We start from the raw sequence: 12447 nt of genomic DNA, 5'->3' as shown, positions 1-12447 counted from the left end.
CAACCAGGCCGCAAAGTCAAGCCAGGCCACTTTCTCAAAATATCAACATGATCAGCTGGTAGCCTGGCTGATTTGTCAAGAGAGTAGCTCAGCTGATTACCTGCTAGCTGTTCATTGGTAAGGTTATTTATGAAACCCCATTTAAACTGCTTTAACCTACCTCGTCACTGCTGCAACCACAAGGCCAATTAACAACCCCACCTTCACCCCAACTCCTTTAATTCTGGGTTTGACTCAATATGATGTTGGCTGTCACTGATGTATACTTTGTTCTGTACCCTGGGGGCAAGTGCTGCTGTCCCTGCCTTGGGCTTACCATGTATGCATGTGGGAGGGCAGGGAGGTGACAGAACAGGGCATTACCTCCAAATATGACTTGATTTTGATTTTTCCATAAAATATTAAATCCACTTAAATCAAAAACATAACATAGGTATCTAAAATTCCATTAACAACAGTTTTCTATTGTACATCTGGATGAGAATGTAAAAAAAAAAAAAAACCACCAACCATTTATTCACAAAAAGATGAACCAATTCAAACGTCATTGATGCTCCCTCTTCAGACGGATCAGTTTTAAGTCCTTACGTTCTCATCGTTCTTATTTGATCTGAAAAGAAGGTTCAACACATAAAATCAGAAAAATAATGTGAAGAATGAAAAAAAGTGTATTTTATATTTCACTGTCTCAGAGTAAGAAACATGTTGTGATTGTTCTGACACACAGTATTGAACACGTCACAATTTTCCTCAGTAAATATATTTCTAAAGGTGCTACTGACATGAAATTTTCACCTGATATCAGTAACAACCCAAGAAATCTATAGACGCAAAGAAACCAAAACAAACAAGTACAGATGTTATGTGTAATAAAATGAAATGCCACAGTGAAAAAAAAGTTTACACGCTTACTGAAATTAATTTAATACCTGGGCTAGAAACCTGCAATTCCATTGTTTTTATTTTATTATTACTTTTTAGCACATTCTGTGCAGAAAAGCAATATTTATTTCTGATGGTGTGAACACAAAAACGATTACACGTTTATGGTATTTTGTGTGGTACTTCCAATTATGCGCTTTATGTCTTTTTTTGTAGTGCTATTTATAACACATTTTATTCACGTTTTGTTTTGACAAATGTTACACAAAAAAGTATTGTTACTACCATCTGTTTATGTGAAAATTTATTGTTATTATTTTATCTACACAATTTGACACTCTCTTTGACAAACCTCTGACGATCTTGAGAAAGTTTATGGTGCGTTTACACATAGGCAAGATGCGTTACGAATGTCATATTTGCGTCATTCTTGGCACATTCCTGACATTCTTAATGTGACTTAATGCATCTGAATAGTTTTCTTAATAGTGCGCGTTGGTGAGTGATATTTGTGATTTTCCTGGAGCATGTTTTTGGATGTCAAAAAAATCTTCCATGAATGTCACGCACCACCCTCATTTCGCCTCATGTCGTGGAGCTCGCAACTCAGCGTGTTGATCCGTCTTGATTAGTGGTGATCCTTAATACAGCATGACAGCGTTCTTCTCTGAGGTGCACACAATTAAACGCTGCTGCACCACATTCAGTTTCATTGCTGCAGTAATCCTGAAGGAGTACAGTGATGCCAAGTTGGCTAAAACTTTTGTTCCAATACTCCTCAGCGCACTCCTGCAGGTGTTCCACCTGCTGCATGCGCATGATGTTTGGGAAAACAAGCGAGATGAGAACCGCGTGGAGCCACACATCTGGCTGTCTTTCTCCTCCTCCTCTCTGCACCACTCCATGGCACAGAGCCCAACTATGCATGCAGTCACAAAGTTCTTCTGTGGAGCAAAATGGAGCGATCTGAATTGTTCAGCAGCTGATGGATGAATATGGGGGTGTGTGTGGAGACAATTAATCTCATTCACAACGTGACAGAACTAACAGTGCGCAACAATGTGGACACTTGTTCTTGACCGTGCATAATGGTTCCTGATCATTCTCCAGCAACACGTGCCATTAATCATAACGCGTGGTAACAGGTTGCAGCAGTTCCTGAGGACACCTGACGCCTCTGCCTCAAATCATCACATTCGTGATCAGCAGCCAAGAATGTATACTTTGTGGCATTTGTCACTTGTCATCTTTATGTGTAAACGCACCTTTACACAACATAAGATGTAATTGTGGCACAGCTGTCCAAGATTAAACAGATCCATGCTGTTTTTTTTTTTGTAAGTTTTTAATGATGCCACTTCCAAATGTGTGTATTCTTGTTACTGTTGTGATATTGTAAAGCACTTTGACATACATAATTGTTTGAGAAATGCTATGTAAAGAAAAATTCTTTAATTAACATTAATTCATCTTCTATAACCGTTCAATCCAATTAAGGGTCAAGAGGGAGTTGTAGCCTCTTGCAGTTGTCACTGGGCGAGAGGCGGGGTTCACTCCGGCAGGACAGCAGTCTATCACAGGGTTGATGCACACATAGACAGACACTTAGAATCACCGATACACCTAACCTGCGTGTTTTTGGAAGTGAGAGGAAACCAGAGTATCCAGAGGAAACCCAAGCTAACAGGGAAAACATGCAAACTCCACACAGAAAGGACCAGGTGTGAACCCAATCCCACAACCTTCTTGCTGTGAGGCACCAGTGCTAATGAAAGTGCCATTACTATTGTTATTACATGGCATCTGTTTATAGTCATTCTGACATAATATTCTGATAGCTTTGGAAAATTTTACAAAATGTCAGATGTAATTGTGGCTCAGATCCAAATCAGGCACAGAATCTAGAAATGTATTTATTTTAAAAATTCTTTGAAATCTTGCCTTGCATCACAGATGATGTGCAAAATTCTGAAATAAAAAAAAAATATAAAAATATAATAAAATGAGTAAAGCTTAATGGTCAAAAATGTTTGTAAACCCTAAAATCATAATTAGTTCCTGTCTGTGGCCGCTGTGAGGAGATCAGCCGTCCCCCAGCAGAAAGGGGGGGGGGGGGCAGCTGCCACAAAGAGGTGTCATTTACTTTTCACACACAACAACACAGACAGTGGCAGTAGACATGAAACGCAAGGCACTTTTCACTCATGGTTACAAACTCTTCACCAAACAGACTACATTACTTGACAAATCTACAACACTAACAACACTGTTAAACCAACATGTACTACAAGAACAATAATTTTAAAAAGCTAAACCCCGAACTCCCATAACGCATTGCAGCAGCACAATTCAGGAGCGGCTCACCCGTGTTGCGTTCAATGCGAATGGTAAAATCTACACCTCATCACGAGCTTCCCCACTGAAGAAAACCCACATAAGTTTTGTCTTTACATAAAAATACAGCAATACTAGTTCAAGTAGTGTAGGTAATTTGGTGAAAAGTTATGTTGTCACTAGGGATGGGTATTGGTAAGATTTTATCGATAAATGCCATTATCGATTCTGCTTATCGAACCGATTCCTTATTGTTTCCCTTATCGATACCGCTTGTGAATTTTCTGTGTACTAAAAGTAGGTTTTACAGGTTTTCTATGTCAACAACATTTTATTGAGTCTTAAAGTAAATAAATATGAAATTGGTTACTGGATCCTTGATCTCTGGACACAAATAAAAATAAACAAAATCTGTTGTTTTTGACAAAAGCATTTCCTTTCAGACATTTGGGCATGAATGTCTCTCTATACCTCTGAGCTGAGCTCAGCCGGCTGCTGTAAGTCAGCGTAGGACGTCTCATTTTGGGAGGAAAAAATGTTTTGATTGACTGCAATTTGTCTGTATTAAAACGTTTGGAAAGAGGTGTCAATTGATTTAAATGGCGTTTCACTTTGAAGTCATTAATTCCGACTGGACTCTATCATTCCAACTTGACTCGGCAGAGAGCTGCGCAGCGTTTCAAGCTGTGTGATCAGAATGGAGCAAGAGTCTCGTTTCATTCTTGCAACAAGACAGGAGTCCCATTTAGTGACTTTAATCTGCACAAACGTGACTCACGACTGACATATTCAGGGATGAAAGTGGTGAAAAACAAAAAAGCTGTAACCCAAAATTACCCCCTAACACCACCCACACGAAAATGTTTGAATTCTAGAAGCTCTGAAATGCAATCTGGGACTATTCCAGATAATAAACTGCAGTGAGTGCACCATCCATTTAGTGAGAAAAAAACCCCCAACTTTCCTTATTTAAATTCATTCCAGTAGTATTCTGCTCTTACCAGGATGCAGCAGTTTTCTAGCTTGGCAGATAGTTCTGGAGGAAATCACTGAAGAAATTAACAAATTGAAAATATGGTTTGACCGAAACAAACTGTCATTAAACTTAAATAAAACAGGGATGAAGTGGAGGTTTAAGAGTCACTAGGTGTTCACAGGAAACACTTATTCATGTTCATTGTTAGTTGGTTTTATATTTTCTGTTGTGTTTTTTTAATCAGGTTCTTTTTGTCTCTTTCTCCAAAATTGTATTGTAGCATTATTAGTTATTATATTGCTTTTCTTGCTTGTTGTTGTTGCTATTAAATGGTAAAATGGACTGCATTTATATAGCGCTTTTCCATCTGCATCAGACGCTCAAAGGGCTTTACAATTATGCTCCACATTCTCCCCGATGTCAGGGTGCTGCCATACAAGGCGCTCACTACACACAAGGAGCAATAGGGGATTAAAGACCTTGCCCAAGGGCCCTTAGTGATTTTCCAGTCAGGCGGGGATTTGAACCCAGGATCTTCTGGTCTCAAGCCCAACACCTTAACCACTAGACCATCACCTCCCTATTATTATTATTATTAATATCTAAACAAAAATAAATTAAAAAAAATTACAATTTGTAATACATTTGACTCTTTTATGACAACAAACGCTGAGCCATTAATTATTATACAGAAAACAAATACAGTGGTCCCTCGTTTATCGCGGGAGTTACGTTCTAAAAATAACCCACGATAAGCAAAATCCGCAAAGTAGTCAGTGCTATTTTTTGCAAGTATTATAGATGTTTTAAGGCTGTAAAACCCCTCACTACACACTTTATACACTTTTCTCAAATAGGCATTAACATTTTCTCACTTTTCTCTCCTGTGTAAACACTCTTTTTTTCTTCTGTGCGAGAAGATTATAAACAGACACACGCAGAACACAATGCGCGTGCTCTCCCTTCGCTCACTGCCTCCGGAGGTACGGATGCGGGACTTGCAAAGAATCCAAGTCCTCTCTCGGTGGCCACGGACCTCTGCGGGTGCGGTTAGCATCCGCATCAAAACAGCGAGCGTAGTCTCTGGACCTGTTGCCAGATTTGGCGCAGCCCCGCACAGCAGACAGGAGGGTGGTGTGAGTGGCCCGCTGCGGTGTTTACCGAGCGTTGACCGGAGGCAGTGAGAGCAATCGCGGTGATGTCGACCGGTGCCGCGACCGGCCCGCTTGATAAGGACACAGAACGCAACGCGCTGTTAAAAAAAAAAGCATGCAAAATTGCACAAAAAAAAAAAAATAAAAAATCTGTGAAACTGCGAGGCCGCTAAAGGTGAACCGCGATATAGCGAGAGACCACTGTACACACAAAAGTGCTGAGATGCGAACAGCTTAATGCTAACACTGAAAATGTCATAGACATGCTAATGCATTAGTATCGGTCCCGTTTTTAAGTTATAAAATACATCTATCAACTCTTTGAGAAGACCATAACAGGTCGGTTTAACATAAAAAAAGGTACATATTACTCACAGACATATGTTCTTTTGGGTTTTAGAGGGGAAAAATTAAAATAAAGCAAAATAAAACAAAGAACCAACGAAGCAATGGGTCAGATCAATGCTTCATTGCTTCAAGCTTCAACAAAGAGCCTGCAGCAGTTCTGCAATCAATATAGAGACATGATCATTTTCCCAACAAACACCCCCAAAAACTACGGCCGCTCTGAAGGACCGATAAAAGAATCATTAAGCAAAAAGGCTATTGATGTCTGTGGATCAAATCATTTCTCAACGATACCCGAAGAGAACTGGTTCTCGATACCCAACCCTAGTTGTCACCATGAGTGAAAAGTGCCTTATGTTTGATGTCTTCTGCCATCCAGGCTCGGACTGGTAATCTGTGATTTTGGGCATTTGCCCCGTGGGCCACTGCACGTTTAAACGTGCGTGGGCCGGCCCTCCCATATTTATAGAGATTATGGAAATACAGTGTTCTCGAACCGCACGCTGCTGTCAACAGGAGGAAAGTCCGTGATCGGTGAAGCTACAGAAGCCCCTGTGGTGCTTAAACTCTAAACTGGCTTATCAGTAGCCAACAGTGTATCGAGCCAACAGTGTATCGAGTCAATACTAAATGTTAGAGCTGGGTATCGATTTAAATCGATTTAAATTTCAAGAATCGATTCGATTCTGATTCTTAAGATTCATAATTGATTATTTCGATTCAATTCAATGATATCAATTTGGGTTAGTGTTATTAAAACTGTTTTTGAGCTGTTACCTACCTAGTTATGCAGCATATTAATACTAGTATTGTACTGACATTTGACAGCAAATTAATGAAATATTGGTAGCTAATAATGATGGCTATAAGACTGATGGCACACACCAATCCCCCTCTCAGAATGATACAGTAGTATTTTTATTTTACAAACAGGCTGAAGACCAGCCAAAAGATGGTGCCAGAGGTGCCTGGTTCATTGGCCCTGACACAGCTACATTTCTACAGGCTTCCATGTTTTGGCCTGATGCCTTGTTTCTTATGGATTTAAAGTAAGGCTGTAACAATGATTTAAAATAAAACTATGGCTTTACTTCACAAAATGTGGCCCTCAAAATGAATGCAACAGTGTTTCAGACAGTTATAAATTGAAAAATTTTCCCGGGGCAAACAATCCCCAACAGTGCTGGCTGTGCGGCACGCAGCAGAACATCAGTCTGACACAGTCAGTCTGCGTGGCTGTCTTTTCCCACAGCCACGCTGCAAGTACTGGTGGAAAAGACTGACTGAAAAGTCAGTCCACAACAGAGAACCTTCGCGCACTGTCCCACAGAAAATGCACCATATGAGGAGCGAACAAAAAAAAAACAACAAAAACCATGACTGTGTGAAACAGCAGATGATTCTTTTTTCTTACTCACAACAGACAAGAGTCCCAGTCGTCATGATTGACATCTTTAAATAGGTTTGACAGAGGTTTATGAATAAACCGGGGACCTACTTCTAAATCAGAACCAGCAGGTCTACAATCAATGTAGAGATCATTTTCACACCCTGGGAAACAGCGCAACTGCCCAACTGCAGCATCATTTCTTCAGCAACACTGTTCCAACGCTGGCGTTAAGTGCATAAATTAAAAATCAAATAAAAATCTGTGAATCGATCTTTTCAACCCAGCACTGCTAAAACTTAGTGATTAGCTGTAACTTCTGCTAAGATTTTTTTTTTTTTTGTAGTTTAGCGTTCAAAAAAAATTTACTTTTCAGGTTATCGAAGCCAACTTTTCGGTTAGCTGTGCCCACCACTGCGTAAAACTACCGGGCAGTTATTATGTGACTGTCTACAACTAAACTAACAGAATAATAACATACACAACATATAGTACTCACTGCAGTATTTGATCTATGGCAGGATTTGAATGAGAAACACAAAACACAATATAGGTGTCTTGTTAATAATAGGTGCAGAATAAGTGGTAATTCATGTGCTGTTTATTTTTACAACTTTAGTCATATTAAAACAGCCAAGCCTCAAAGTAATTTGGCAACTGCTTTGTTTCAATCACTCAATCAAGCATTGCCCTTTACAGCAACTAAACCAAAATGCTTTACAGTAAAATCAAGAAATACAATTCACGGGAATACAATGCACAGTGCAAGCTTTGCAGATTTACCACAGAGTGCCATACTGTTTGTATTTCTTCATAAGTGATGTAAATAAAGTCAAAGACATATTCAGTGGCAGCTTTACCACCCGAGAGCCTCGTCCACAACCATCACAAAAGACTCCAAGCTGTCAATGATGTTAAAGAGGGCAATACACAGTATTAAGAACAGGGGTATGTAAACGTCTGATCACAGTCATTTGGAGGTCATTCCATGTCAATTCAACAAATATTTGAGGGGCCTCACGCACTTTGTCTCATATTTTCTTTAAATTTGAATCAAATATTCCCAGACTATTCAGAACAACAAATCTGAAGTTTGAAGCCTGTAGGCCAAGTAGTTTCTGAGATATGGCCGTCATTTCTGGAGCCATGTTCAAGGTGGAATATCTCAGCAAATAATGGACTTAGAGGCCTGAAATTTTCTGTGCCAGTTGTCATGGAGACCCAGACTTGGACTATAGTCAAACAACAGACATTGACACTAAACTGTGAAGTTTATGTATGCTCACACTATGGAAAATATTACATTGACTATTGCGAGCATCGATGTTTGAGACACTGAAGCATACCATTACACTCAAAGAAACCTTTCCATTTCTTGACTCCTTAATGCCAGCTATACTGGCTATGAAATATGTAAATTTGGCACATCTGTGGTAAACAGCTATTGTGGGAGAAACCTCTGAAATCTGAAAAAAGCATTTTGTGCATTTTCAGGCCTCTAAGTCCATTATTTGCTGAGATATTTTACCTTGAACATGGCTCCAGAAATGATGGCCATATCTCAGAAACTACTTGGCCTACAGGCCTCAAACTTCAGATTTGTTGTTCTGAATAGTCTGGGAATATTTGATTAAAATTTGAAGAAAATCTGAGACACAGTGCATGAGGCCCTCGTTGAATTGATATGGAATGATCCTTAGGTAGTTTCTGTTGTCATTATGATTTACAAAGAGTAAACAGTTGTTTGACAATAAATGGCTTCACCCAACAACGAACCATTGTATGTAAGCCATGTGTCTGTATGAAGAAATACTTTTTTTTTTTTTTTAAATACCACAAGAATCGAATTAGAATGAAACCGAACATAAGAGTGAAAAAGGCAAAAAAATATAAAACAAAGCAGATTACATATTACAACACCAATTCCAATGAAGTTGGGACGTTGTGTAAAAAGTAAATAAAAACAGAATACAATGATTTGCAAATCCTCATCAACCTATATCCAATTGCATACACCACAAAGACAAGATATTTAATGTTCAAACTGATAAACCTTATTGTTTTGTGCAAATATTTGCTCATTTTGAAATGGATGCCTCCAACACGTTTCAAAAAAAGCTGGGTCAGTTGTATGTTTACCACTGTGTTGCATCACCTTTCCTTCTAACAACACTCAATAAGCGTTTGGGAACTGAGGACACTAACTTTTGAAGCTTTGTAGGTGGAATTCTTTCCCATTCTTGCTTGATGTACGACTTCAGTTGTTCAATAGTCCGGGGTCACCATTGTCGTGTTTTGCGCTTCATAATGCCCCATACATTTTCATTGGGCGACAGGTCTGGACTGCAGGCAGGCCAGTCTAGTACCTGCGCTCTTTTACTATTAGACTTTAAAATATCTTGTCTTTGTGGTGTATTCAATTGAATATAGGTTGAAGAGGATTTGCAAATCATTGTATTATGTTTTTATTTACAGTAGTGTTCAGAATAATAGTAGTGCTATGTGACTAAAAAGATTAATCCAGGTTTTGAGGATACGAGGTCTGTCAAAAAAGTAACGGACCCTTTTATTTTTTTCAAAAACTATATGGATTTGAGTCACGTGTGATTGCATCAGCCAAGCTTGAACCTTCGTGCGCATGCGTGAGTTTTTTCACGCCTGTCGGTTGCGTCACTCGCCTGTGGGCAGGCTTTGAGTGAGCAATGGTCCACCCCCCTCGTCAGATTTTTATTGTCAGGGAAAAAACACCTCCGTGTTGGAAGTCTCACAGGACATGTTGTGGCATGTCCAGCTGTTACACAATTTCTCAGATACTCACTCAACTGAAAAGCCATCGAAAGCCGTCTGAATCTTCTGAATGGTTGCCAACACGGAGGTGTTTTTTTGTTGCGCGCCATGAACGGCTCCGTGACGACGCGCAAAATCCTCCGCACGTCTTTCATTACAAAATCTCCTGTAACAGTGGAATGTACAGCAAAAGTGCTATGTCCAGCTCTCTTGCCATTTCTGTGGTAGTCACACGATGTCCCGGATCAACACAGCGTTCAGTTTGGAAATGATCTGGTCGTTCCAGCCTGTCGATGACCGCTCGGTGCGCCGCGCGCCCTCCGCTGCTGTGGGCCGTCTTTAAAAAGGTTTTAACACTCCTTAATCCGTGTGACGCCGACAGAATCTTCACTGAAATCCATCTGAATCTTTCGAATGGTTTCCAACTGGCTGTCTCTAACAGTTTCTGAAAAAAATTTCATGGAGCAAAGCGGCAGTCTCTCAGCCATTTCCCTGACAATAAAAATCCGACGAGGGGGGTGGACCAGTGCTCACTCAAAGCCTGCCCACAGGCGAATGACGCAACCGACAGGCGTGAAAAAACTCACACATGCGCACGAAGGTTCAAGCTTGTCTGATGCACACGCACATGATTCAAATCCATATAGTTTTTGAAAAAAATAAAAAGGTCCGTTGCTTTTTGGACAGACCTCGTATTTCTTATTGTTACATGGGAAACAAGGTACCAGTAGATTCAGTAGATTCTCACAAATCCAAGACCAAGCATTCATGATATGCACACTCTTAAGGCTATGAAATTGGGCTATTAGTAAAAAAAGTAGAAAAGGGGGTGTTCACAATAATAGTAGCATCTGCTGTTGACACTACAAACTCAAAACTATTATGTTCAAACTGCTTTTTTAGCAATCCTGTGAATCACTAAACTAGTATTTAGTTGTATAATCACAGTTTTTCATGATTTCTTCACATCTGCGAGGCATTAATTTTGTTGGTTTGGAACCAAGACTTTGCTGGTTTACTAGTGTGCTTGGGGTCATTGTCTTGTTGAAACACCCATTTCAAGGGCATGTCCTCTTCAGAATACGCCAACATGACCTCTTTAAGTATTTTGACATATCCAAACTGATCCATGATACCTGGTATGGGATATATAGGCCCAACACCATAGTAGGAGAAACATGCCCATATCATGATGCTTGCACCACCATGCTTCACTGTCTTCACTGTGAACTGTGGCTTGAATTCAGAGTTTGGGGGTCGTCTCACAAACTGTCTGCGGCCCTTGGACCCAAAAAGAACAATTTTACTCTCATCAGTCCACAAAATATTCCTCCATTTCTCTTTAGGCCAGTTGATATGTTCTTTGGCAAACTGTAACCTCTTCTGCACGTTTTTTATTTAACAGAGGGACTTTGCGGGGGATTCTTGCAAATAAATTCGCTTCACACAGGCATCTTCTAACTGTCACAGCACTTACAGGTAACTCCAGACTGTCTGATCATCCTGGAGCTGATCAATGGGTGGGCCTTTGCCATTCTGGTTATTCTTCTATCCATTTTGATGGTTGTTTTCCGTTTTCTTCCACACGTCTCTGTTTTTTTTGTACATTTTAAAGCACTGGAGATCATTGTAGATGAACAGCCTATAATTTTTGCACCTGCGTATAGGTTTTCCCCTCTCCAATCAACTTTTTAGTCAAACAACGCTGTTCTTCTGAACAATGTCTTTAACGTCCCATTTTCCTCAGGCTTTCAAAGAGAAAAGTGTGTTCAACAGGTGCTGGCTTCATCCTTAAATAGGGAACGCCTGATTCACACCTGTTTGTTCCACAAAATTGACGAACTCACTGACCGAATGCCACACTACTATTATTGTGAACACCCCCTTTTCTACTTTTTTTTACTAATAGCCCAATTTCATAGCCTTAAGAGTATGCATATCATGAATGCTTGGTCTTGTTGGATTTGTGAGAATCTACTGATTCTACTGGTACCTTGTTTCCCATGTAACAATAAGAAATATACTCAAAACCTGGATTAATCTTTTTAGTCACATAGCAGTACTATTATTCTGAACACTACTGTACATTTTACACAATGTCTCAACTTCAATGTAACTGGGATTGTACATACATACAAACCCACTCATGTACCTGTTCAATTGCTTATTAACACAAATAGCTAATCAGCCAATCACATGGCAGCAACTCCATGCATTTAGGCCCCATTTAGGTTTTCAAAATTAGCTGAAAAGCTAATCCACTAACAAAAAAGTTAGCTTTGCTAATTAGCGGTTTAGCAGAACTGTGACCACCAGTGGCTGTGAGGCAACAGTGCTAACCACTAAGCCACCATGCTGCCCCTCAATTAAACTGAAAAAATGAAAAGTTAAATCAATATGTTTACTTATCTACAGGTTTGTCACCTGTGTTACAAATCTATTACAGTGGTCCCTTGCTATATCGCGGTTCACCTTTCGCGGCCTCGCAGTTTCGCAGATTTTTTTTAGTGCAATTTTGCATGCTTCTTTTTTTTTTTCTTTTTTTAACAGCACATTGTGTTCTGCGTCCGGTTGATGCG

The 12447-nt window shown here is 39.8% G+C and overlaps 1 protein-coding gene across 1 annotated transcript in view; it reads right to left on the bottom strand.

Moving 5' to 3' along the window:
• Positions 1-454: 454 nt before the first annotated feature.
• arl6 (ADP-ribosylation factor-like 6) overlaps positions 455-12447 on the bottom strand; it is a 28134-nt gene continuing 16141 nt past the window's right edge. Inside the window, exon 8 of the mRNA XM_034192456.1 lies at positions 455-610. Coding sequence (XP_034048347.1) covers positions 585-610 — 26 coding nt within the window. The 3' untranslated portion in view covers positions 455-584. The remainder of the gene's footprint in view (positions 611-12447) is intronic.

This window comes from Thalassophryne amazonica, chromosome 2, assembly GCF_902500255.1.
Source record: "Thalassophryne amazonica chromosome 2, fThaAma1.1, whole genome shotgun sequence".
NCBI classification, from domain to species: domain Eukaryota; kingdom Metazoa; phylum Chordata; class Actinopteri; order Batrachoidiformes; family Batrachoididae; genus Thalassophryne; species Thalassophryne amazonica.
This window is presented reverse-complemented; position numbering and strand designations above follow the sequence as displayed.